The sequence below is a fragment of the Leuciscus leuciscus genome (genome assembly GCF_965113295.1).
Source record: "Leuciscus leuciscus genome assembly, chromosome: 1".
Taxonomy (NCBI): Eukaryota; Metazoa; Chordata; class Actinopteri; order Cypriniformes; family Leuciscidae; genus Leuciscus; species Leuciscus leuciscus.
In genome coordinates, this window is record NC_138725.1 from 41,049,951 (window position 1) to 41,076,984 (window position 27,034).

General features: G+C 39.4%; 3 protein-coding genes across 3 annotated transcripts; 1 reads left to right on the top strand and 2 right to left on the bottom strand.

Annotated features, from left to right (window-relative positions):
- Positions 1-17: 17 nt before the first annotated feature.
- On the bottom strand, positions 18-4,468 carry pglyrp6 (peptidoglycan recognition protein 6; the record flags this gene model as incomplete). The annotated part of the gene is made up of 5 exons (XM_082166482.1): positions 4,316-4,468; positions 2,888-3,697; positions 556-766; positions 130-424; positions 18-29 (listed from the first exon to the last, which is right to left on the bottom strand). The coding sequence occupies exons 1-5, from the start codon at positions 4,377-4,379 to the stop codon at positions 18-20; spliced, it is 1,392 nt and encodes a 463-aa protein (XP_082022608.1). The 5' UTR covers positions 4,380-4,468.
- A 10,108-nt stretch (positions 4,469-14,576) lies between these two features.
- On the bottom strand, positions 14,577-19,138 carry hspbp1 (HSPA (heat shock 70kDa) binding protein, cytoplasmic cochaperone 1). Its single transcript, XM_082178555.1, has 8 exons — positions 18,943-19,138; positions 18,106-18,225; positions 17,775-17,973; positions 17,466-17,690; positions 16,390-16,545; positions 16,207-16,303; positions 15,977-16,088; positions 14,577-15,045 (listed from the first exon to the last, which is right to left on the bottom strand). Exons 2-8 carry the CDS (start codon positions 18,223-18,225, stop codon positions 14,965-14,967), a joined length of 990 nt encoding a protein of 329 aa, XP_082034681.1. The 5' UTR covers positions 18,943-19,138; the 3' UTR covers positions 14,577-14,964.
- A 454-nt stretch (positions 19,139-19,592) lies between these two features.
- On the top strand, positions 19,593-26,985 carry tufm (Tu translation elongation factor, mitochondrial). Its single transcript, XM_082137475.1, has 10 exons — positions 19,593-19,669; positions 20,190-20,236; positions 20,604-20,742; positions 20,823-20,989; positions 21,558-21,827; positions 22,859-22,991; positions 23,187-23,291; positions 25,891-26,042; positions 26,132-26,251; positions 26,347-26,985. The coding sequence occupies exons 1-10, from the start codon at positions 19,633-19,635 to the stop codon at positions 26,515-26,517; spliced, it is 1,341 nt and encodes a 446-aa protein (XP_081993601.1). The 5' UTR covers positions 19,593-19,632; the 3' UTR covers positions 26,518-26,985.
- Positions 26,986-27,034: the final 49 nt, after the last annotated feature.

Here is a 27,034-nt window from a genome sequence, read left to right on the forward strand (position 1 = left end):
TACACACAGACACACGGTTAAGGTCTGAACTGTTGGGACAACAATACATTCTGAGCAGTCAGAAGTTCAGAAACACATAAGTTCAATAAATCCCATAACATTTTTGTTTATGGTAACGTTTATTTTTACCTGGTAACGCTCCCATGTCTGGATTTCACGGTAGAAGGCATTTCCTGGGCAGTCTGTGGAAGTGGCTTGCCTGTGTCCATACAAGGAGTAAGATGAAGACAGTCGACCTCCGTTCACAGCACAGCTTGTGAAGTCGTACCGCACCATGTTTATCGCACTCCTGGAGGGGAGGGTGGAGGTATAATCTCCAATGAAGGAGACGCCATAGCCTCTGGAGTTGTACCCGTAAGTGTGGGCACCCACCCAATTCCAACCGCGGCCTTCGTACAAGTTTCCATCAGAGCCTGCAACAAAACTTCAGGGGGAAGAACAAGAAATTAAATTGCAATCAATCAGTCAGTTCAGCACATCAAAAGCAGTTAAAAGAGCTTTATGGTACAGAATGATATCTTAAATTATTTTAATACCCATTGGGACTTTCCTAACCTGTATCCAATGTCAGACCATCCATTGCTTTGCTGGTGGTAGCGCTGCATGGACCGCATCTCACTGGCACATTGCTCAAAGGTGGTGCAAGGACTGGAGGGTTGATATGTGTGGTGGATGAAAAGGTACGGCACAGGGAGAGACAGATAGGAGGGAGAACCGATGAAAGATGCAGCCCCCCATTGAGACCTCGTAATGATTTTGGGACAAACTTGGCAGGGGAAGAAAGCAATGTGAGAACAAAAAAAAATAGGTCACAAATAAAGTTTACTTGGTAGTGCATAAATAGTATGATAAAAAATATTTCTAATTTAACAATAAAAGAATATAAAATGTAACCATTAAAACAGTAAATATAAGTCAGCTTTAAATTTACAATTAAAAACAAAAATGTAAAAAACAAAATATATGATAATATATATATATATATATATATATATATATATATTACATATTGGTTATATTTAGTAGGAAAATAAATGTATATGAATATATTATGTTTAAAATATTTTTATAAGAAAATAAAAGCATGTGTTAACATCAGTAAAAAAATTTATTAGTACTTAGTTTGAATTAAATGAAAAATTATCTACAATTACAGAAAATAAAGAATGTAAAATGCCAGTTCAAACTGTTAAATAAATAATAGAGTCAGCTTAATCTACAATAAAAGAAAGCTGTATTATATTCAAATGTATTTTATTGATATGTATTTAAAATATCTAAAAAGGAAATATATATATATATATATATATATATATATATATATATAAAATAAATATAAGTTCAAATTCTAAAATAGAGTAATCTTACAAATGTAATTAAAACTGTCACGAATTCCTCCCGCTCACCACCAGAGGTCTCCATCGAAGCTTGACATTAACCTTTTTTGCTCACCAGCCACTGTGGCTGCTAGTGGTTTTCCAAAGTTACTAGTCACTCAGCATTTTCACTGGTCACAATTTAGACATTGATACCATTGGGAAAAACTGCCATATAGATATGTTTTATATTATCTCATAATTTGGCAGCCGGTATATTAGGTATATTAGGCTGCTGTCACTTTAAGACCTGACACACAGACCCATTATACTGTTTTATATAGCCAATATACTTGTCTTTATGTGCACGCACTTTGGGTGTGAGCACAAAATCTGCGGAAATGAGTAAAATTATGCGAAATCCCACAGTGAAATTCAAGCCCTGTAATGAAACATCTAGGTTACTAATGTAACCCCCGTTCCCTGAAAGAGGGAACAGAGACGTTACGTCGATACTGACGTATTGGGGTCTCGTCTGGGAGCCCAATCACCTCCAAGTGGTAACTAAACGAACCAATTAACTTTGGCCAGTAAGATTTGCATGCTGAGTCACACCTACCCGGACATATGGGTATAAATTGGACTGGCATTACTCACTTCATTCATGCTTTGCTGAGGAGCCGAGACAAGAGCCCGGCCATTCAGCGGTGGTTCAGGGCTGTAGCAGGGGGACGTAAAGTCTCCGTTCCCATCTTCAGGGAACGTGGTTTACATTAGTAACCTAGACGTTCCCATTTAGTCACACACGTTCAACGTTACGTCAATACTGATGTATTGGGGTCCCTTTGGAAAGCGCCACAGCCACTGAACTGTGTTACGAGTGTTGGAGACACAGATGCTGGCAAGCTGTTGCGTGCCACTTAGCAAACTGCTCTCACAAAGATGTAACCTACCCAGCGCCCCATGCAAGCCCGAGGGTAGTCCTCCATACTAGCCCCAGCTTTCACGACAAGCTGAAAAGAAAACAAACAGAAGGAATAATAATTGCTGTTTTCAGAGGTAAACTCCTAATAGCAATAAAAATTGCTGTTTGCTCTCTCAGAGTTGAAATGCACTTTTTTGATTGAAGGTGATCTGGAAAAGAGTGATCGCTGTACAACCGCTCGGCTCAGAAGCAAAATATGAATGAAGTGAATAATGCCGGTCCTGTTTATAACCGTATGTCTGGGTAGGTGTGTCTCAGCATGCAAATCTCATTGGCCAATGTTCATTGGCTCGTTTTGTTACCACTTGGAGGTGATTGGGCTCCCAGACAAGACCCCAATACCTCAGTATCGGCGTAATCCACCTGCACTTGGCGGGTGGGAGGGTGTTAATGTCAAGCCCCGGTCTCCATCACCTGAGTATTGACTCCATTTCCCATATACCCATACCTGAAACTGATAACCATCCACCTGGACCTCATTATGTGGACTATTTCAGCTGCACACACACTAATCAGTATAAACTAATCAATATTAAATGGTAAACATCAGTAATAAATAAATAAATAAATGAATAGGTTTAATTACCCGCATACACATGGACAAATTGCTCAAACCCCTCGTTCACGACATCATCCAGCCTCTTCCTCTCAGACTCATTTAAGTTACGGCGAACTGTTAGAGCCTGAACCACTTGGCTTTTCAGCAAAGAGAAGCTGATGACCTTTTTAAAGTGCATCCTTCGTTTTTGACTAATCAGACGGGGCGCTGCGTCCAACCCTGTGGCATCAAGCTGGTGGCTGTAGTAACTCTTCAGCAAGTCACTCAGTGAAAGCTCACGAAGGTTAGATGTGGCAACTTCTGACCCGAGAATGAACCCGTCCATTCCTCCGGTTATTAGGGCGTCTGTTGCCAAGGAGGGCAAACCAGAGAGAGTGTACATCTTTGGGGATTTAATGCTATCCCAAAAACCTTTAGTGCCCAGAGGAGCGCTGGACTGCTCATTGCGGGCATGATGGACCAAAGAGGCAACCAGGTTCTCGGTCAAGGTTAAAGGGTACAGGCCTTGGATGGTCGACTGCAGCCCAGCCTCAAGTCCGAGGAGCATTGGGGCCAACGCCACATTTGAACCATCTAAAGTCAGAACTACACCTTCCTCCTCACCCAACTGTGTTATGCTATGATTAATGACCTTGCTTAAGAATGAAATGACGGATGGTTCAGTCGCAAGGTCGCGTGCATCACTGAGGTCGCCGAGGTGATGCTTGATGAGGTCGGTTTCAAAGCCAGCAGCCTTACGTAAACCTTTGACCACATCGAGCATCTGAAGTCCTGGATTCTCTGCTTCAATTCTCTCCACAGCACTGATGAAGTCATCCATGCGCCTTGTGGTGGTCACTAATGAAACAAATAAAGAAAACATGGACATTTTAAATAGTAATAATGCAACCACAGCTATTAAAGGAGTCAAATAACAAGGAATCAAACATCTAGAATTCATTGTACTGTGAGTTTCAGACCCAAAAACTCTTCCACAATCCAAATAAATACTCTAAACGTTTTAATAAGGTTTCATTTATTAATGTGTTAATTACACTAGTAAACATGAACGAACAATGAACAAAACTTCTACAGCACCTGTTAATCTTAGTTAATGCTAATTTAACCATTTATTAATACATTTTTAGAATCTAAAGTTCACATTAGCTAATGCACTCTGAATTAACATGAACAAACAATTGAGAATTGTATTTTTAATAACATTAACAAAGATGAATAAATTCTGTAAAAAATATAATTTGTTCATTAACAAATGTTAACAAAACCATATTTGACGTTAATGAAAGTAAAATATTGTAGGTTCTTACGTTTTGTCACTGATGTGAAATCTGTGATGACGTAAGGCAATATTTTTAGTAAATAACTCATATTCATTTCGGTCTGTTGTACACCAAATGAAGAGTATATGACCAGTAATTATTCAGCATAGTGACTAGAAGATTGAATATGACTTACCTTCAGTGAAGCCACTGGCAAACACCACAAGCAAAGAAACAAGCAAAGGCAAGTGCCAAGCCATGAGGACAGAAGTTACGAGCACTGAAGATTCTCTGTTCACACAGAATGGATGTGTGTCTACCTGCACCTCATACGCATTAATACATTCTAACGCTTATGTAAGCACGTACTGATTAACTGCGTTCCATAATAAAGGTCGATTTAGACATGAGAAAGTGACAGCTGCTTTCAATGTGCCCCAAATAAACTGGCCAAAACCCATGATAAAGAAAGAAATATGTCAATAATCTTAGTTTCTTAATGTACGTCACAAAAAAGGGTGTATTATGCACTCTTAAAAATTAAATGAAAATTGAGTGATAACTATAGTAAAGTAAGTACTGACACCAACATTTTCTTATTTGTTCAATATTGTAAATAATGATGAATGAAACTGCATGTTTAAACATAAGACAATTATTTTAACCTCCGTGAGTTAGCAAAAAAAAAAAAAAGTAAGTTGGAACAACATAAGAAAACTTAGTTTGACAAATGTAATGAAGTTCATTTACACATACTAGACTCAATTAATTTGGCTTAAACCAACTACAATGTGCTGACCCAACTAAACTTATTTAGTTTGAATGAAATAAATTAAACTGTGTGCGAAAACTTTCTTCAATTATGTTAAGAAAGGGTTATTAATGATTTTTTTTTAGTTCTTCATGGAACAATCTATGCCAGTAAAGAACCTTTATTTTTAAGAGTGTATCTTTCAGATCATTCTAGGAAAAAAACAAAAACAAACCTATAATAGTTCTTGTTGGGAATAACTGGAAACTGTGGATAGATAAAGCTTCCATTTTGATCTTACTCAATATCAAATCTTCCTTTGATATGTTTTTTTCACAAGGTCCTGAATTCACCAAATAGGAAACTGGGTTAGGTTTTCCAAGGACATTTTTTAGAGTTTAAATCAGGTGTGTCCAAACTCGGTCCTGGAGCGTCACTGTCCTGCAAAGTTTGGCTTCAACTTGACTCAACACTCCTGTCTGGAAGTTTCTAGTATGCCTATAGTAAGACAGTGAGAGGCGTGAGAGAACGGCGCAAGGCCAGTGGCGGGATTACTGATGAGTGACGGAGGAGCTGGAATTTTCTTAGCAATGTTAAAAAGCACATCAACCGATCACTTGTTTAGCGTTCATGTAAACTTTTCACCAATCGGAATGAATTCAGTTAGATTGAAACAAAAGGTGTGCATGTAAACAATGAATGGTGACTGCAGAAAGCAAAAGCTGAAAAGAGGATGGTAATCCCTACTACTCAGCTTTCTCCTACTACTCAGCTTTCTCCACAGAACAAGAGCCTGCTAGCTTAGCTTCCGAAGAAAGACGGCTGACACTATGTGTACATTCTGTGAGTGAGATCCCATCCTCTATGGGCGGGTTGAAAACATACAGAACAGCCCCTACTACTAGCTGTAGTCTTTAGCCTCTGGCCAAAAAATGACGATTTTTTCATCATCTGAGGATTTTTTTCCAGACAAAAAAATTCATAAATCTCTCGTCTCAGGGGGACATGAGGGAGGAAAGCACGGTAATTCGAAAACACTACGGGTTTTCTACTGATACAAAGCTTAATGCTAAATCCTGAAGTCCCTTTAAGTTATCATGGGATCAAAACTATGTCTCTTCTATATTACCATAAATATATTAGGGGCGTTTTCCCAGACAGAGATTAAGCCTAGTCACAGACTAAAATGGCCCTTTAAACCAGATTAACAGAAATCGTCTCGGGTTACGACTGTAACCCTTGTTCCCTGAGAAGGGAACAAGACACTGCGTCGATGACGACACCATGTGGAATGCCTTTTAGCGTAGCGCGTCTGAAGTATGAATGAAACTAATCCAATCCTATTGGCGTTGCGTGATGACGTAGCATGTGACGGCATACACGGAAGCTACAAAGGGACGCCAGCACACAACAGCGTTAGCTTCGCGATGAAGTAAACCACTCCCAGGCAGGAGGAGGCGTGGCAAAGGGATGCAGTGTCTGTTTCCCTTCTCAGGGAATCTTCTCACAATGAAGCCTGCCTGTCCCAGAGTGAAGCTGTCTCAGGCACAACTAGGACGAGAGCACTCGTGCGCCGGGTGTAGAGGGGAGGTCCAGACTATAAAATCTCATGAATGTGTGCGGAGTGGCCCAGCCAGCCGCATCATATATCTCATGAATAGGTGCACCTGAAAGGAGGGCTCTAGAGGACTCCATGCCTCTGGTAGAGTGTGCCCTCATGGACAAAGGTGAAGGCAAACTGCGCACCTGATAGGCCAGGGAAATAGCCTGAACAATCCAGTTGCTCATGGTCTGTTTAGAGGCTGTTGGGTGTCCCGAAACACAGCAGCAACTGGTCTGTCTTCCTTCCTCCACTGAGAAGACCTCTGGACATAGATTTTAAGTGCTCTGACAGGGCAGAGCAAATTAAGTCTTCCATATTCCGCCATCACGAGGTGGGGGATGAAATGCCTACAGAACCGTCGACCTCGCCATAATAGACGGCACCTTAGGGACATAGGTGCAAGATGGCCTTAATTCTCCCAGGAGCAAACTCAAGGCATTGCTGAGATATGGAGAGCGCCTGGAGATCTCCTACCCTCTTAAGAGAGGTAATGGCAAGGAGAAAGACCACCTTAAGTGACAGGTTCTTGGCCCCAGCCAACTCCAGAGGTTTGAAGGGGGCCTCAACCAGCCCTTCGAGAGCCACTGCCAGGTCGCATGTGAGAACTCTGGTCCGAGTCACAGGTCTCATCCTCCAGGCCCGACGGAGGAAACGAACTCCTCACTCCTGAGGAGTGTGGAAAGCTACAAGGGCAGCCACGTACACCTTGAGTGTGGACGGGGTAAGACCAGCAGATAAGCGGTCTTGGAGGAACTCCAGCACTGAAGCCACTGGGCAGTTAACTGGGTCCATGCCACGCTCTCTACAACAAGTGGTGAAAACATTCCACTTTAGGCCGTACAGCTTCCTGGTGGATGGAGCTCTGGAGCGGAGAATGGTCTGGACTACCCCTGGTGACAGGCCAGCCTCTAGGTACTTTGCCCCCTCAGGGGCCAGACCCATAGCTTCCACAGCTCTGGGCGAGGGTGGAATATTGAGCCCTCTGCCTGCGACAGCGGGTCCCTCCTGATGGGAATCTCCCATTGGGCGTCTGCCAGGAGTGATATCATGTCTGAGACCCATATTCTGGCTGGCCACAACGGAGCTACTAGAAGTAGACTGACCTCATCGTAACAGACCCTCTCCAGAACTCCCGGGAGCAGAGCGATCATGGAAAATGCGTACAGACGCAGCCTCGGCCACACCTGCACCATGGCATCCAACCCAGGGGGGCTGGATGCGTGAGAGAAAACCATAGTGGACAGTGTCGTCTCTCAAGACGCAAACAGATCCACTTCCACTAGGCCGGACCTCTTGCATATCGACTTCACCACGTCGGGGTGAAGTCTCCATTCCCCGCGCCTCAGCCCCTGCCTCGACAGGATGTCTGCTCCCCAAATCTGGTCCCCTGGGACATACATTGCCCTGAGAGACAACAGTTTCCCCTGGGACCGCAGGAGGATCTGATGGGCCAGTCTGTATAGGGGGTGCAAACTCAGCCCCCCCAGTGGTTTAAATAGGACACCACCGACGTATTGTCTGTTCTCACAAGAACGTGGTGACCTTTGAGGTCTGGAAGGAAGCACCTCAGAGCCTGGAAGACCGTAAACATCTCTAGGCAGTTTATGTGCCAAGAAGAATGCTGGTCCTGCCACAGACCTCTTGTAAAGCGGCCGTCCATGACCGCGCTCCAGCCCGAGAGGGATGCGTTTGTCGAAGCGGCTTTCCGCCGACATGGCGCTACCAGCACAGGACCTTGAGACAGAAACCAAGGTTTCTTCCACATTGATAGGGAAGAAAGGCATCTGCGCGTAACCCTTATCATGCGGAATGGATTTCCCCTCAGGGAAAACCCCTTGGTTTTCAACCACCACTGTAAGGCCCTCATGTGCAGAAGGTCAAAGTATCACATTGGACGCAGCTGCCATGAGCCCCAACAGTCTCTGAAACTGTTTTACAGTGATGGCACAGCCTAGCTTTATCCTGGTCACCATGGCCAGGATGGACTCGATACGTGCAGGAGACATTCGTGCCTGCATCGTAGTCGAGTCCCACACCACCCCCAGGAACATAGTCTGCTGGGTGGGTGTCAACACGCTCTTTTTCATGTTGAGTCTCAACCCCAAGCTTTGAATGTGGCCAAGGATGACATCTCGATGCCGAACTTCCAGTTCTCGAGACTGAGCCAAAATGAGCCAGTAGTCGATGTGGTTTAGCACACGGATGCCCTGGAGCCTCAGCGGGGCCAGGGCTGCATCCATGCACTTGGTGAAAGTACGAGGGGACTTTCGAGTGAAAGTTGGTGAAAGTACGAGTGTTAGGCCAAGTGGAAGAACCCGATAGTGGTACTCTTCGCCCCCGAAAGCGAACCTCAGGAACTTCCTGTGAGATGGAAGGATGGAGACGTGGAAGTTTGCGTCCTTTAGATCTATCGTGACAAACCAGTCCTCGGATCTTCTGTTTCGTTCTCGATACCCTGAAGCGGAGGACCGGCAGGGAATAATCGAAAACGATATCCAGTGTGCAGACGTGAGCGCTGCCTGGCCGCAAACTTTTGGGGCGGACAATGCAGTGTGCATTCGCTGAAAACCAGTGTGTCCCGAAGCGCACTTGGCGGCGGGATACAGACATTGATTCCTGAGGGCTCCACAAAGGAGCGAGCTGCCAGCAGGGGCCAATGGGCAAAGGAGTTGCCACTCTCCCGGGAACACAGGCAGGCGTGAGAGCTCGTCGGCTGCACGATTCAGCAGGCCAGGGATGTGAATGGCACGAAGCGACCTCAGATGCTTCTGACTCCATAGAAGGAGATGGTGGGCGAGTTGTGACATACGACGGGTTGTGACATCACAACAGTGTGCTCCACTGTCCATGTACCCTTTGGCCTCTCCTCCATCGAGGGTAGTGAGGGTGGATGAGGTACCAGATCGGTTTCGTCCACGATCTGGTAATTTCATCATGCCCTGCCCCAAGAAACCAATCATCCAACCTTGAGGGTTCAGGACACGGTGGAGGCCTCCACTCGAGCCCGACACTGTCGGCGGCCCGAGAAAGCATAGCCGTCAGCTCCGGGTCAGGCTCGGGACACGCTACTTTCCCCGAAGGGGGCAACGCAGCCAAGTCTTCATACCCAGAGGAAACTAGCTCACTCCGATGCAGCAATCGACATCTGGTCGTCGGGGGGAACCCCGATTGAAAGACCGACCCGCATGAGAAGGACCAGCACGCTCACTAGGAAGCTCCACTGGCTGTGGTGTGTTAGAGGAGTGAGGGGCCCACGGAGATTGCCTCGGCGGGGAAGCCCTCACTGTGATCCTCAAGTCATCCTGGCTATTCGCCGAAGTAGCCCTTTTCTGGCCAGAAGAGGAACTAGATCGGGGTATAGGTGAGGGGACCCCACCTCTCTTGAGGTATTGGAGTCTTGACCGTAACACTGAGATGGTCATCCACGAACACAACCTTAGCGTGTTGAATGCCTAAACACGTGAGACAGTGCTCGTGACCGTCAGCCGGCGCCAGGAAATGACCCAGAAACACACGGGTTTGTGTGTTTTACACGGGTTAACACACAAGCTCTTTCAGGAAAATCACTCTTTTTAGTGCTTAAGCACACAGGGGATTAACCACGGCACAACTGCAGAGAAAAGTAATAAACGAATAAATTCTGTAAAAAATATATTGTTCATTAACAAATGTTAACAAAACCATATTTGACGTTAATGAAAGCAAAATGTTTGTCACTTTATATTTGTCACTGATGTGAAATCTGTGATGACGTAAGGCAATATTTTAAGTAAATAACTCATATTCATTGCGGTCTGTTTCTCAAAGTTACCGTACAGCTTTAGGAGACTTAGAAAATAACTTTTACTGTATTTTTATGGTGCTATTGTTTGGTCCTATTATTGAAAAACTCTTTAATGTTTTGGTTTGGTTCATGACGAAGGAACGTCTTCTGTTTGGAATGACAAGAAGGGTAATAAATGTAATTTTTTGAGGGAACAAACCCTTTAAAAAACTTTTGTAATATTTGTCTGTACACCAAATGAAGAGTATATGACCAGTAATTATTCAGCAGTGACTAGAAGATTGAATATGACTTACCTTCAGTGAAGCCACTGGCAAACACCACAAGCAAAGAAACAAGCAAAGGCAAGTGCCAAGCCATGAGGACAGAAGTTACGAGCACTGAAGATTCTCTGTTCACACAGAATGGATGTGTGTCTACCTGCACCTCATACGCATTATAAATACATTCTAACGCTTATGTAAGCATGTACTGATTAACTGCGTTCCATAAATGTCAATTTAGGTTTGAGAAAGTGACAGCTGGTTTTAGTGTGCCTCAAATAAACTGGCCAAAACCCATGATAAAGAAAGAAATATGTCAATAATATTGACAAGACATCACAAAAAAAGGTGTATTATTCACTCTTAAAATGGAAGGGAACACAATACATCAATATGTTCTCTAAATGTAAATGTCTAGAGTTGTATTACATAACTTTTTTTATTCATTTTACAAAAATAGTAGCTTGAACTCTGTTCCCAAACACTAAAACATGGAAATAACTTTTAATGGACCTTCTGATCACACTGCAAAGTGTTGTTCTTCATCAGTATTTTTGTCTTTTTTTCCAGTGCACGTCTAAAGATTCTTTAATCAAGACGAATTTCCTGGAATAACATAAAAATTAAGTCTTGTGTTCTGTGAAATTGATCAAAATAAAGCGAGTTTGTGATTAAAACAAGAACAAATATCTGCCAATGGGCTCAGAAAAATCAACTTAATTCAAAGGGAAGTTTTCATAACTCACTGACAGATATTTATTCTTGGTTTAAGCGTAAACATTTCATTCTGTTCATTTTTTCAAGACTTCATTTTACATTTGCATCTCAAGTAAATGAATCTTGATTTAAGAATGCTTAGATATTTGAACTGTGGAAAACAGTCAAGTCAAGTATATTTGTATAGCGCTTTTCACAATACAGATTGTATCAAAGCAGCTTCACAGTATTAAATTAAAATAATACAACAAGGTTTGTTTCTAGTGGAATTTATTGATTGATAAAATTAAATTAAATATCCCCAAAATATCCCCAACTGAGCAAGCCAAAGGCAACAGTGGCAAGGAACCGAAAAACATCAAGTGACCTAATGGTGTCCTAAAACTCCATCAGGTGACCTAATGGAGAAAAAAAAACCTTGGGAGAACCCAGGCTCAGTCGGGGGCCAGTTCTCCTCTGGCATTTATGAACTAGAGGCCAGATTGTAGTTTGAACTGTAAGATTAAAAATATTATATGAATGCCTGGCTGAAGAGATGCGACTTTAATCTAGTTTTAAACTGGGAGAGCGAGTCTGAGCAACGAACAGTATCAGGAAGACTATTCCAGAGTTTTGGAGCCAAATATGAAAATGCTCTCCCTCCTTTAGTGGTTCTGGATATCCTAGGTATGACCAAAAGCCTTGAATTTAGTGATCTTAAAGAGCGCGATGGATTATAGGGCGATAGAAGATCCGTTAAATAGACTGGAGCTAAGCCGTTTAGGGCTTTATAAGTCAGTAGTAATTAATACCTTGTAATTAATACGGAACTTTAAAGGTAACCAATGCAGTGATGATCAAATCGGTGTTATATGATCATATTTTCTTGATCTCGTAAGAACTCTAGCGGCGGCATTTTGGACTAACTGTAGCTTGTTTATTGAGGATGCAGGACAACCAGCTAATAAATCATTACAGTAATCCAGTCTCGAGGTCATGAATGCATGAACTAACTTTTCTGCAAACAGGACAAGATATACATTTTTTACAATACACGTAACATTTAATGAATGACATGATTTTAAGACTTTCTGCTCTGATTTAAGACTTCTTTAAGGCATTATTTTATGTGTTTTTTTGGTAAAGGAGAAGACATTTTAGTGTTTCATGTTCAGTTATGTTGGAGATTAGAGGAGTTTCTGTAATGTTTCTGAATTATGTGGTTACCATTGTGCTGAAGAGTAGCACTTGTGCTCAGGCTGTGAGTGATAACTAAACTCAGTACTGACACCAGACTTTTCTTATTTGTTCATTATTGTAAATAATAATGAATGAAACTGCATGTTTATTTAGTTCATTTACACATACTAGACTCAATTAATTTGAGTTAAGAAAGGGTAATAAATTAATTTCTTCATTGAATCCTCGATGCCAGTAAAGAACCTTTATTTTTAAGTCTGTGGTATGAGATATAGTCTGATATAATCTGATTTAGTTTTACATTCATTCGGACACATTATTCAGAGTCTTAAAAATGGAGAAATGCTAAAACCCCCATTTTAACCTTTCCTTATGTAGAAAAGTGTTTTCTTATTGCTAATAATCTTTCAGATCATTCTAGCAAAAAAAAACAACCTATATTAGTTCTTGTTGGGAATGACTGGAAACTGTGGATAGATAAAGCTTCCATTTTGGTCTTACTCGATATGAAATCTTCATCTGAGACAGTTTATCACAAGGTCCTTATTCACCAAATAGGAAACTGGGTTAGGTTTTCCAAGAACATTTTTTAAAGTTTAAATCAGGTGTGTCCAAACTCGGTCCTGGAGCGTCACTGTCCTGCAGAGTTTGGCTCCAACTTTAGCCTCAACACTCCTGTCTGGAAGTTTCTAGTACGCCTATGGTAAGACAGTGATTATCTGGTCCAGGTGTGTTTAATTGGGGTTGGAGCTGAACTCCTACAGGACAATGGCCCTCCAGGAGCAGGTTTAACCCTAAAACAGGCAACGTGACCTGGGGGTCATATAGTTTTTATTGTCTTTTTTGGGGTATAAGAACGATTTTTTCATCAGATCCTTTTATCATTCATCACAGCCTGGTCTGTCTTGAGTATGCTGGTCACATGATTTGCTTCAAGTTTTTTGTGATAAATTAGTCAGCCTGACCTAAATCCAACATGGCTACCGGTGGTGCAGGACATTCAGATTTTTAGGAAAGTAAATATATATTAAACTTACTTATCTTCTGGAAAAATTATAATAATACTGCTAACATTAATTGTGAACATTGTCTTAAGGTGCTGAAGAAGAAAATTAATTAATATGTTGTTCATGTTGTTATTTAGTAAAAAATATTTAGTAAAATATATATTTTATATAAAAGAATATTAAGTACAGTATATTTGATTTACTGTAAATTTAAACGTCCATAACTTTTTCATACTTTAATTTTTTTGAAGTGCTTTCACTTCGGCAATAATCTGCTGAGTGTTTTCTTTAAAACAAGACCAAACTTAGGTCTATACCCAAAAGCATTCTTGGATTATAACCATTTAAGTTTGAATAGTGCATTTTAATGTCTATTCTCAAAAAGGGGGCTGAGAGTTAAGGGGTTAAAGTACCATTTTTATAGTAACGCAAGGTCCGATTTCAAAACACAGGCTGAATCTTGAGTTCGTAAGCTTTCGAATGATATATAATTTGTCAACATTAGATCAGATGAAGTATATGATATAATTGTTTTAAAAATGCAGTGGCAAGTGGGCCAGTAACAGTTAACAGATTAATGACTTGGTCCTTTTTTTAATACCCAAAAAGTCACAACTCATCAAATCCTAAATATATCAAATATTTCAAAAATTCTTTTGGATATGTTTTACTTAAGTCCAGATGATATAAAAAATGACATACAATGATTTTTTGCTTATCATTTTCCACTCTTGCCTGTTTAAGGGTTAAATCATATAAAATAGATGTTTTGATCGCTTTTGAAATCAATCATCAAAAAGTGTCCCGTTTCTTGTCATACAACAGGACTTCAAAGACCACGACCCTTTTCATTATAAGTTATCATGGGATCAAAATCTATATTACCATAAATATCTTAATCAGCTGTGCGTTAAACATATTGCAATGGATTCCTCCAAAATTACAGATGAATCAGGACAATGCTAAAATAGCAGGTGACAAAATGTCTAAATTGTGGCCGTTTCACTTAAAAAATGTATCTATAATATTACTTCTAAAGTACAGAATCGTGGTTATTAGATAATACAATGGTGTAAAAAAGGTTCATGTTTGTACATGTTTTTTTACACTCACTACAAAGTATTTTTAGGTCAGAATTAAACTTAAACAGAGGTTTGAATCAGAACACTCTTTATTTTAAATCTACAAATTATGTTTTATTATTTTTATATGTAGTTCTACATTATGGGTTTGTATTATGTGTAAAGAGGAAGAATAAACATTTAGAAAGTTGAGCCTAAACAGCACATAATTTATAACAACAAACTGACATATTATACAAAAATGTACATATTCATATTATAACACAAAAGTGTTTGTGTACAGTTCATGGTATGTGAGTTTGCACATGCACACATAGCTGGTCAAACTGAACTCTATTCAGAGTTAAAGTCTCTTTCAAGTTTATCTCTTGATCAATTCTATTTTTAGTTTTTATTTCTCTCTTAAACAGAGAGGGAATACAAACACAGCCTGCGTCACCAGAAATCACCAGGAAGACCTCAGCGATCCATTCCACTGTCCTCCAGGGGTTGCCCTTGGAAACAAGCCACTCGTAAACGTTCACAAAATTCCAGCTCCTCCTGCAGGAAAAGAAAATTCAGAGTTGTCAGACATTCGAGTCATTATGAAGCATTGTTTGCAACCTATTTTTCTTTTAAAATGTTACTTAAAAAAATAAAATGAGAGAAAGGGGGAACAAAAGTAATTCACTGGCTAGTAGTGTTACTTTAGTATTACTTATATACTATTATATATGATTTATTAATACTTCGAATTTGCTTTACCTTTTTCATATTTTTTAATTAGTGTACAAATTAATAATTTTGAGCTTTTTCTAACTTTTATTAGTTTATTTTATAATAATGTTAGCTTGGTTTTTTTCCTTTTTTTTTTATTTTAGTACTTTAGCCTCTGACGAGTCAACATTTCTACATTAAGTTTTCAATCTAATATTTATATTTTATTTAAATTAATTATTTTCAAATACCAAACACAGACTGGCTCATGATATTTGGCAAATGTAATGCTATTTGCTATTATTGTGGTAGAATTGTATTATGTTAATGTTAATCTGCATTTAATTATTGTGTACGATTTTAAAAAGGCTTCATTACCAACAAGGACAGCCTAAAACAATGCCTAAAAACTATTAGATTATTGCTAAATATTATTTTCTCTATTATCTTACCTACCCATGTTGCTCATACCTATAAATGAGTGGCCTATGTGATGTCAGCTAAGAAAGAAAGTCATTTTTCAGAGGCAAGACATATTATATTAGGTTATTTAATATCAGTGAAGGATTACGAAACCCCATTTTTTTATTTGGATGAACACGCATCAACAAATCACACATAATAAGACAAGGAAAAAAGTAAAAAGGTTAAGCCATTTTTATTACATGTGGACTTTAAAATATTTTATATAAAAAAGTGAATGTGAGACTGAAGGACAAAGTACAGGAGAGATAAACAAAAAAACAACAGTTAAGAGATGAGTGAATGAATTTACCTGGCTCTCCTCTTGTCCCCTTAGGTCCTGCACTCGCTGGTTGAGCAGTTCCTCCAAGCCCAGCGATGGATCTCTGCAATCACTCACACCACGGGGAGAGTCCTCAACCAGACTACACAAATTCACGCCGCAAAAAAACAGTCAGAAACCAAGCGTCAAACTCCAAAAGCTGATGTACTTCCATCAGCATACTGAAGTTTCATTATCATCATGCAATCAATCTTACTAACCAGCAGAGGGCACCAAGTACATGTTCATGTACAGAGGAATGAGGGGACCGAAGAACTGACACCAGCTGCTGAACCATCCCCATAGACAACACTGTATCTGAGAAATTAAGGATGTATACATAAAACACGCGTACAAACTGGACTCTAGATGCTGGAACTGTCCGCATTCAGATTCAGCACTACCTTTGTGTTCTGGGTGACTGGACAGAAGGTTGAGGAGAAGGAACGCAGATTTAGTTCTCAGTTTCTCACTGTCTGACTGCATCCCCCTCATCAGCACTGAAAAACCATCATGTGACAGGAAGTCCCGCAGACCTACATCCTGTTCCCGGACTAAACCTGGGAGAGACAAGATTTGAAGATGCTTAATTCCAGAGGCAGTATAAGGAGGAGACTTGCCACTAAATGAATGGAGGCCTTTCACTTAAAAAGATCCAATGTTGGTTCACCAACCAAAAATAACCTAAATCATATAGACTAAATATAATCAAATAAATAGGCTGATTAGGGCTGTACGATTTGGGGATAAAATGTAAAGTGCGATTTAAATGCGATTTTAGTGCTTGTTTGTAGGGATGCAGAATTTGGCCAAAATTCTTTGACTGAATCAATAAATCAATAAAAATATTAAACAAAATAAGAAACATTACTATTGCAATACTTCACTGTATAGTAAAAAAGCATTATTTAAGAAATTTTTTATAATAATCATTTTCTTTTGCAATGGTAAAATTACAATACTTTGTAATATCTTCATTTTCAAACTTTAAACTATCAAGCATTTATTTGTGAAGGTTTTTGTTGACAACAGCCGGTTAGGAAGATGATTTGCACTTTTTATCCCCCCAAATTCATCGACTCAAACTCAGAGCAGATGCAGAGATAGAGATTCTGTAGAGCTCTACTCATTTACTATCAATTGTGTGAATTATTTCATATTTGATTATTAATTTATATCAGAAAAAACCATACAGACCGACTTGAGAGTGGCTGTGTAGTAGATAGATGCTATGCTATCAGAGATAGAGTTTGTGTAGAGCTATTTCATATTTCCATGCAAATTCTCACGAAAGTGTGATTTATGCGCATGTATGGTTTCAGTGGTTCCAACATTTCTCTCTAGATTTAGAATAAATTAAAGTCGTAAGTTATTGGTGAATCATTTCACACACAAATTTGTGCGTATGCACCCAATACTCAAAATAAAATCTTGGACTATATCAATCCAGACATTTCCTTTTACGTGCCACTATACTCACAGGACACCGCGTAGAGTGCTTTAACTCTAACTGTGCTGTTTGCGTCGTGATCTGTGAGTTGCAGGAGTGTCAGTAGCGCCCCCTGGTTGAGCAGGTAGAACTGCACCTCGGGCATATTCTGGGCACAGCTGGCGATGAGCTGAGCCGCTCTCCAGCGAATGCCCGCCTCGGAGTGACAGAGACACCGGGACATACACAAGTCCAGACCGCCCAGCTTCATCAGATCTGCAAAACACACAGAGAAGTGATACATGTGTAAGGTGCTGCAAGAAGACGACAAGAAAGTCTGAAGACCAAACACACACACACCTCTCGCATTGTCAAGGTTCTCACAGAGCTCAGAAAGCATTTCCAGGGCTTCCTCTCGCTCATCCTCCTCTTCCTCCTCCTCCTCTCCCTCCCTGCGTTCATCTCTATTCAGCACGTCCAAACACTGCTTCATCTGCTCGACCTCATCCATCTGTCCTTTACACACTTCTGCAAGAGCTCCTCTCAGAAACTCCAACCTCTAGAAAGAGAGAGAATGTTGTTTACTTATAGATGACTGTATATTAAACTGGGATATGAGTATTTTAATAAACAACAAAAAATAAACATCAACATTACAGACCAGGACATATTTCAGAGACTGCGTGCTCACCTCTTGTGTCATGGGTTCTGGTGGAGCCGGACCGTCCGAAGCAGAACCGGCCTCCACTGCCATCTGAAGCACACCTTGCAAATTACGGGGGTGTTGCCTGTTACCCCTGCCTTCTGCCATCTAAGGAGATGAAGACACATCATATGATATTCGGGATTCAAAGCTTTTCTGACAATCCGTAAATGCTTTTTAAACTTAGCAAATACATTCAATATTATCACAGATAATACATTTTTGTGACATTTACATATTTATTTTGTTTCACTTACAGATATATTATCACTTATAATATTTTATGACATGAGTTTTATATTTCCCTTACAGTTACAGATAAAATATTTTTGACATTTATAAGTATTGAGTAGTGATGTATTATCACAGATGACACATTTTGTGACCTTAATTTATTTATTTTCACATACAGATGTAATACATATAACACATTTTATGACATATTTATTACTTACATCTATATTATTTATTATATTTCACTTACAGATATAATCACATCATGGATAATATTTTATGACATTTTAATATTGTGACATTTATTTCTGATATTTCTGATATATTACATTTATTTTATTTCACTTAGACAGATCATATATTTTGTGACATTTATTTATTTTGTTTCACTTACAGATATATTAGCACTTATAATATTTCATGACATGCATTTTATATTTCCCTTACAGTTACAGATATGTTATAGCAGATAAAATATTTAACAGATATACTGTCAGACTCAAAGATAAGGAACTGCCAAATACAACGAAACCGAATCACGTTCTACTTAAGATACCAAATGTAAGCACGGGTAAAACAACTCGGGCCTACCTTTGAAAATGCTGTGTGTCAAAGTTTAGAAGTAGACGTTGCAAGGATGTGTGTCAAGAGGTTTCGCAGCAGTATTAATAATAAGGTGCGTGATCTCCGCGCAGAAATTATAAAGACACCATCGCTGATCCAGAAGCTTCCAGATGCTGCCGCACATTAACGGCGCGTGCAGCAGAAACCGTCGACCCGCGATGACGTCAAGAACCTTACCGTAATGATTTTGATCATCATTGTAGTTGTATCTCAATCACCAAAGGGATTTAATAAATAATAATTTGCATAATTAAAACATTGTAAACCCTACAATTATATTAGCATCATATTAGCTGTTAAAATTACATTACATTGTATTATATTATAATATGACTACGCACATAATTTATACATAGCGATATATATACGTTATATACCATGTTTAGAATTAAAACACCAGTTGTTACTAACGTTAGGGGTTTTTTTACGGTCTATTTTTCTGCTGTTTAACTTATGTTCATAACAGTGGTAGCTAGTGTAAGCGATAGTCTCATTGTAATACAATAAATTAGCAAGTAGTCATTAATGAAATGAACGTAATTTGGTTTACAAAGAGGCCGCTTAATATCAACTTCCAACTGTTACGGTAAAGTAAAGACGCGTGTTGATGGCGTATGTGTATTTCTCCGCGCACGCGCTTTTGCCAGTGTCCGCAAAATGGCTGCGCTCGTGAGCGTCCGCGCGTGCCTCTCCGGTAAGTTACAAAATCTGTGTATTTTTCTTTTCGCGTGCCATTGACATTGTGTTTATGCTACGAGTGTTTTGCATGCAGGATGTACCACATATATATGTGTGTATATATGTGAGTGTGGAAATGACAGTGATTGTGAATTGAGAAAGGATGCTCGTGCGTTCCGTAAGCAAGGTCAAGTTCCTCAGCGGCAGCCTGTACCTTACATCATCGAGAGAGATAAATGTATAGTGACTTTAATGCATACGTAATTGAAGATCTGTCCTGTATAAAGATTAGACATCTGGGAAATAGATTAGGGCTGTTTCAGTCTCAGATACTTTTGACAGCTGTGCCAAGAGACTGAGACTTTGAGGCATTGAACTTTTTAAATGGTTGTTTTGTGGTGTGTTGATTATGAGCCATGCTTTTATTTGGCATAGTTGTTGAAGTAATGCTTAGACACACATCTAAATCATAAGCCACTATAAATCATGCAAATGAATGAAATTTCATTAAGCAAATGTTCTCTCCTGTTTTCCAGCCCTTCAGTTGACCTCCCCGAGTTTATTGCACAGCTCCTATAAACTGGTAAGTTTTCATGTTCAAAATATTTGTAACTTTATGCAATATAGGCTTGGTTTCCCAAACAGGGCTTTGATTAAGTCAGGATCAGGCCTTAGATTAATTAGGTCTTCTAAGTATCTTTTATAAACGTGCCTTAGAAAAAAGCATTACTGGTGCGCATCTTGAGACGAAAAAAATGGCACTCACATATTTTAAGATATGCCAGTGCAAATTACTTTCAGTTTAAACCGCTCAAAAATGCATTTTAGTCTGGGACTAGGCTTAAGTTTAGTCTGTGAAACCAGGGGATAATATTTAATAAGAGAGTAAAATAATTATTTGTGATTATCATCACGTGCATTAATATATTTCTTTTATTATGTTCTGTTAGCTTGCAGTTCCTCTAAGTCGGAGGAATTTCGCAGCAGAAGCGAAGAAGGTTTTCTCTCGTTCTAAACCCCATTTGAACATCGGGACTATCGGTCATGTAGACCACGGCAAAACCACGCTGACCGCCGCCATTACCAAAGGTATTTTGTCGACTTGTTTTCATTTCTTGCTATTCAAGAAGCAGTGTGCTGACTGTATTTTGTTCCTGTGTTTGTGTCAGTCCTTGCCGAAGCCGGTGGTGCAAGTTATAAGACGTATGAGGATATTGACAACGCTCCGGAAGAGAAGGCTAGAGGAATCACCATAAACGCCTCGCATGTGGAATACACCACCGCCAACAGACACTACGCTCACACAGACTGCCCCGGTCATGCCGACTACGTCAAGGTATTGCACACAGATAGCATAGTGTCTGTCTGTCTGTTAGTATGTTTTGTTTTTTCTGATATAAATTAATACGCTTATTCAACAAGGATGCATTAAATACATCAAAAGTGACTGTAAGGACATTTATAATGTTACATAAGACTTATATTTCAAATAAATGCTTTTCTTTTGAACTTTATTTTCATTAAAGAATCCTGAGGAAAAAAATCCATCACAGTTTCCTCAAAAATATAAACAACACAACTGTTTTCAACATTGATAATAATCAGAAATGTTTATTGAGCATCATATTAGAATGAGTTCTGAAGGATCATGTGACACTGAAGACTGGAGTAATGATGCTGAAAATTCAGCTTTGATCACAGGAATAAATTACATTTTAAAATATATTCAAATAGAAAACAGTTCTTTTAAATTGTAATAATATTTCACAATTTTTACTTTATTTTTGGTCAAATAAATGCACCCTTGGTGAAGACTTCAAAAACAAGAAAATCTAACCGACCCAACAGAGGTGTACATGTGTTGTCATTGCATCTGTATTATAAATGCACATCTCTGTCTGAAGAACATGATCACAGGCACGTCTCAGATGGACGGCTGCATCTTAGTGGTGGCGGCGACCGACGGTCAGATGCCCCAGACGCGAGAGCACCTCCTGCTGGCGCGGCAGATCGGCGTGGAGCACGTGGTGGTGTTCGTGAACAAGGCCGATGCCGTGGAGGACAAAGAGATGCTGGACCTGGTGGAGCTGGAGATCAGAGAGCTGCTCACCGAGTTCGGCTACGATGGTGAAAATACACCGGTTGTTATTGGATCGGCACTCTGCGCTCTGGAGGTAAGGATGGAGGGTTGGAGATGAACTGGTTAAAAGTCGGCGCGAAATGGAAGTTGCGATCGTTTTTTTTTCTTCCCTATTGTGACGTATATATGAGTGAAACAGATTTTTGAACAAGAGTAAATGTAGGGTGGGATTTGATTTTGTCCATGTGGAATTGATTGGATGGTTGTGGTTTGCTATTGGTGGATCTCATGTGAGTGACAGGTTGCCCCGCCCTCACGCCAGTAAACGCATCATCAGAGAAAATAAGAGATGCAAGAGGAGGGGAAGTGATTTTGAATAAAAATTGAGGCACATGAATTAAAAAAATTATGATATGCACAGATAAATCAGTTATAATAAATGCTGCAATATTCCATTAAAATATATATTTTTTTTTTTTTCTGGGTGACTTTAAATATGAATCATCATAAACTAATATATAAATGTATGTATATTAGGGATGCACGATATGTCGGCCACCGTATCTGTATCGGCCGATATGTGTTAATTTTCAATGTTATCGGCCTGATAAGAAAATTTGTCAAATTCAATTCACATTTAATTGTTTAGTGCTTTTCACAATACACGTGATGTTCACCGTGATGGTTTTGAATATATTGAAATATGATTGGAATCACTTCAAAAAAGAAAATTGCAGTTAAGTGCAGCTCAGGTCTGTCATATAGGCTACATACAATTTGAATGAGAACATTATATCATGTGCTTGGGACATGGCTTTTAATGGTGAGAATATTGTTTTTGTAATCAGGCTCTCAAAAATTATTGAAAAATTTGGATTTAGATTTATCGGCCAATATATCTGTTATCGGCTTTCAAATATAAAGAATTATCGGTATCGGCTAAAATGTTCATATCATTGCATCCCTAGTGTGTGTGTGTGTGTGTGTGTGTGTATATGTATGTATGCTTGTACACACACACAACACGTGCCGAAATGAAGAAACTGGGATGTTTTAAATTGTGTTGAATCACAAGATGCTCCTAAATTTCACGGCTTTGCTTCTGTTATGATTGTGTGTGTTTAGAACAAGCAGCCGGAGCTGGGTGTCAACTCCATTATGAAGCTTTTGGATGTGGTAGATACATTTATTCCTTTGCCAAAGAGAGATCTGGATAAGCCATTCCTGCTGCCCATAGAGGCAGTCTACTCTATTCCAGGTGTGTGTAATAAAAGTCTTCTTATTGTAGTGCTGCTGATATAGTATCTATACTCTGTATGATTTGTTATTTGTGCTTTGGGTAAAAGCATCTCCAAAATTAATAAATAATAGTTGTTGTTGTTTTTTCATATCCAGCATGATTTTGTCAGAGTATTTCTGCCTGTGATTCTCAGAAGTGTGTATCTGTGTGCAGGTCGTGGTACTGTGGTCACTGGCACACTAGAGCGAGGAGTGATCAAGAAAGGAGATGAATGTGAATTTCTCGGACACAGCCGTTCCTTTAAATCCGTCATCACTGGTGAGAAGTTGCTTTTTTTTTCCTGCTCATTGCACAAACAGGCACGTCATCTTAATAGGCAGTCGTCAATGTGCAAAATATGGTTAATACATTTAGAATGGATCTTGCATTGAACATAATTAATGTCTCTGTGTTGTGGTGCCAAAATAACACCATTTGGTGCTTAAATATGATTATTGGGAATCAATAGTATCAGATGATAGTATAACAGTGTCATAATAGTATAATAATAGTATCTAAATCTGAAAGCATAAAATATTATTTATTATGGCTAGCTAATACGATTTTTTCTTTCTTTTTTTCTTTCTGTATTAATCTGAATGTGTCTTTTGAGCTTTGGAAAGTAGCGATATAAATACAGTTGTGATATTCTTAACTAAAACTATTAAAAAATTATTTTCATTAATTGAAATAAAGCTTAAGTAAAATATACAGTAGTGGCCAAAAGTGATGTATGTCCTGAGAAAAAACAACATCTACAGGATTTATTCAAATATTATATATTTTTTTATAGATTTTGTAAGCATAGTGCATAGTTGTGCTTGGAGTCAATTGTTTTATTTGTGGTGATAACGCTATGAAACATGCCAAATATAGCGGATGTGATTTTTGGCCAGTCAGTCATACAAAGAAAATATGTATGTCATACATATAAAGCATGTAAAACCCCAAAATATGAATAACTGATTTTGCTGTAGTCAATTTATGCTTTTCCTATGCATTTTTTTGCACAGTAAAATAAAGCCTATAGCTGTAGTTTTCCTTTTGTTTTTTTGTTTTTTTCAGATAACAATCTTTTTCTAAAACATAACTAAAATAATATATGTGTGTGTATAATAAAATTACTAATACTTCAAAATTAAAAAGAAATTTTTTAAAATATTAAAAGCTAACTCAAATATAAATAAATGCTACAATGGTATAATATATGAATAATATTAAAAAAAATCTATATATATATATATATATTAGTGGTGGGCCGTTATCGGCGTTAACGTGCTGCGTTAACGCGAGACTCTTATCGCGCGATAAAAAAAATATCGCCGTTAATCTATTCTCCAAGTTGGGTTGGGAGATGGCTCTATACTACACAAGCTATGATGACGCAATCTACCCGCGGCCGCGAGGTAAAACCGGCTGCAACGCATATTCGTCGTCATCTTAAGTAAACACGGCTGAAAGTGAAAGCTGGTGAAAAAGATCGGTGCAACATCCATTATTTGGACTTGGTTCGGGTTTAAGCCGTCAGACGAGCAGCAGCAAACTATATACAGAGTGTGTGGGGTAACAGTTCGGTAAGTTAACACACGACTAATCCGTTCGACCACCTCAAATTCAAAACGAAACATGATATCACTGAATACCAGCGCGCGCGTATTATTCCCATTCCAATATATCTTAGTGGTGTAGCACATAATCTCGATTTTAAGAATCGTTGTTGTGTTTCTTTTTAACTGAAAAGACATCAAGACAATCCTGGTCCTGGGGACCCACAGCTCTGCACAGTTTGCATGTCTCCCTCATTTAACACACCTGATTCAGATCATCATCTCGTTAGGAAAGAGCTCTGAACTGAACTGGGTGTGTCAGATAAAGGAGACATACAAACTGTGCAGAGCTGTGGGTCCCCAGGACCAGGATTGGGAACCACTGAGTTAGACAATATTCTAATTTTAAATTTGGGGTTTCATAAGCTCCAAGCCATAATAAACATTAGACCTACTTAAGTCTCTGCAGCTAGTGTAGCCTACTTAAATTTTATTTATCTGCAAAATTATGTTGTATACTTAGTTTTGCACAATATATGTTCTCAAAACTACATACACCCTTTAAAAAAATATACATTTAGCAGTTGTTTTGCATGGGTCTGTGTAATCTGTTCTGAAATGGTTTTATTATAATATACTGTATATCGTTATCGCAAGAGGCTGCAATGTATATCACAATATAGATTTTAGGCCATATCGCCCATCCCTAATTGATAGCCTATAGTAGTTGATAATAACATAGGCCTACCTAATGTTGCCTACGGACGGTAACAGTACAGTATTAACCTTTTACAGTCTATGAGTAGAACAGCTTTCTCAAGCAGTTTGTGATGCATTTTGGAAACAGGAGATGAGCCCCTGGTCTAATGCGCCACCTGGCTTGAGAAACCCGTTCTCAAAGACTTACTTTTATAGTCATTATTTGGGTAGCACACATATTCTGAATGCCTTCGGCAGAATTCAAATGAGCCATTTTAATCTAGATTAATCTAGATTAATTTCAAAATGAATCTAGATTAAAAAAATTAATCTATGCCCACCTCTAATATATATATAATACTACTTTATTGTTATGGTAAATGTTTAACATGTTTCTCTCTCTCTCTCTCTCTCTCTCTCTCTCTCTCTCTCTCTCTCTCTCTCTCTCTCTCTCTCTCTCTCTCTCTCTCTCTCTCTCTCTCTCTCTCTGAGATGTGGATTTCTCTTCTGAGAGCACACAGAATAGATACAATTGTAAAAAAAAATTCAAACACTTTTAAGTGTTTGAATGACTTTTTAGGGTCCAAATGTGTCATTACACAGAAATGAAACTCTAGCTCTGCTTCTCTCAGGTATCGAGATGTTCCATCAGTCCCTGGACCGGGCGGAGGCGGGCGATAACATGGGCGCTCTGGTCCGTGGTCTGAAGAGAGAGGACGTCAGGAGAGGCATGGTGATGAGCAAACCTGGATCCATCCAGCCTTACCAGAAGGTTAAAGCTCAGGTGTGTGCATTAGACGTTGTGTGAACATTAAACGTCAGTTCATCACCTTGTGTCCTGCTTCACCAACCGATTAAACTGTGCGTGTGCAGGTCTACGTTCTGAGCAAGGAGGAGGGCGGCAGGCACAAGCCGTTCTGCACAAACTTCATGCCTATCATGTTCTCCCACACCTGGGACATGGCCTGTCTAGTAGAGCTGCTTCCCGGGAAGGTTCGTTTCACCTGTAGATATACTGAATATCATCACTAGTTCTTGTTGAAGCATTTGCTCTGAATCGGTTGTGTTCTCCGTCTCTCGTTTGGTAGGAGATGGTGATGCCGGGCGAGGACACGTCTATAATCCTGGCCCTCCGACAGCCCATGGCTCTTGACAAAGGCCAAAGGTTCACGCTCAGAGACGGCAACCAAACCATCGGCACGGGCCTGGTCACAGAAATCCTCCCCATGACAGAGAACGACAAATACAACTGGGGCTGAGAGACCATATGAAAGAGGGAAACTCTTTGAGAATTTGGTGTATGAAGCCTTTGTGGACTGAAGTTCTAGAAATTGCTCTAGAATTGAATTACGGCCCTGTTTATTGCAAAATCAAATGTTTGCTAAGGAGAATGACTATGTTCTTATTGATAATGTCTTCGCAAGCCCTTAAAATATGCGCCCACCAATTTTCTACATGAAGAAAAAAAGTAAAGTATTGCTAGGATGAGCAATCAAACATTGACATGGAGTAATTTGTGTCCAAAACATGCTCTACTTTTATTATCCTCTGTTCCATCTGCAGTTCACAAGGAGAAAAACAGTTGGTTAGTGAAAGTTTCCTCATTTAAATTGTACATGGCTTGTCATCGCATGCCGTTCATATACAGACACACATTTCTTTTCCTGTCTGGTTTCCGGTCATCTGTCTGAAAAATGTGGCTAATGTAATAAAATGTATTCAACAGACCTGTAGACTCAGCTTTGTGTCTGTTTTGCATTTAACCACCTTTCAACA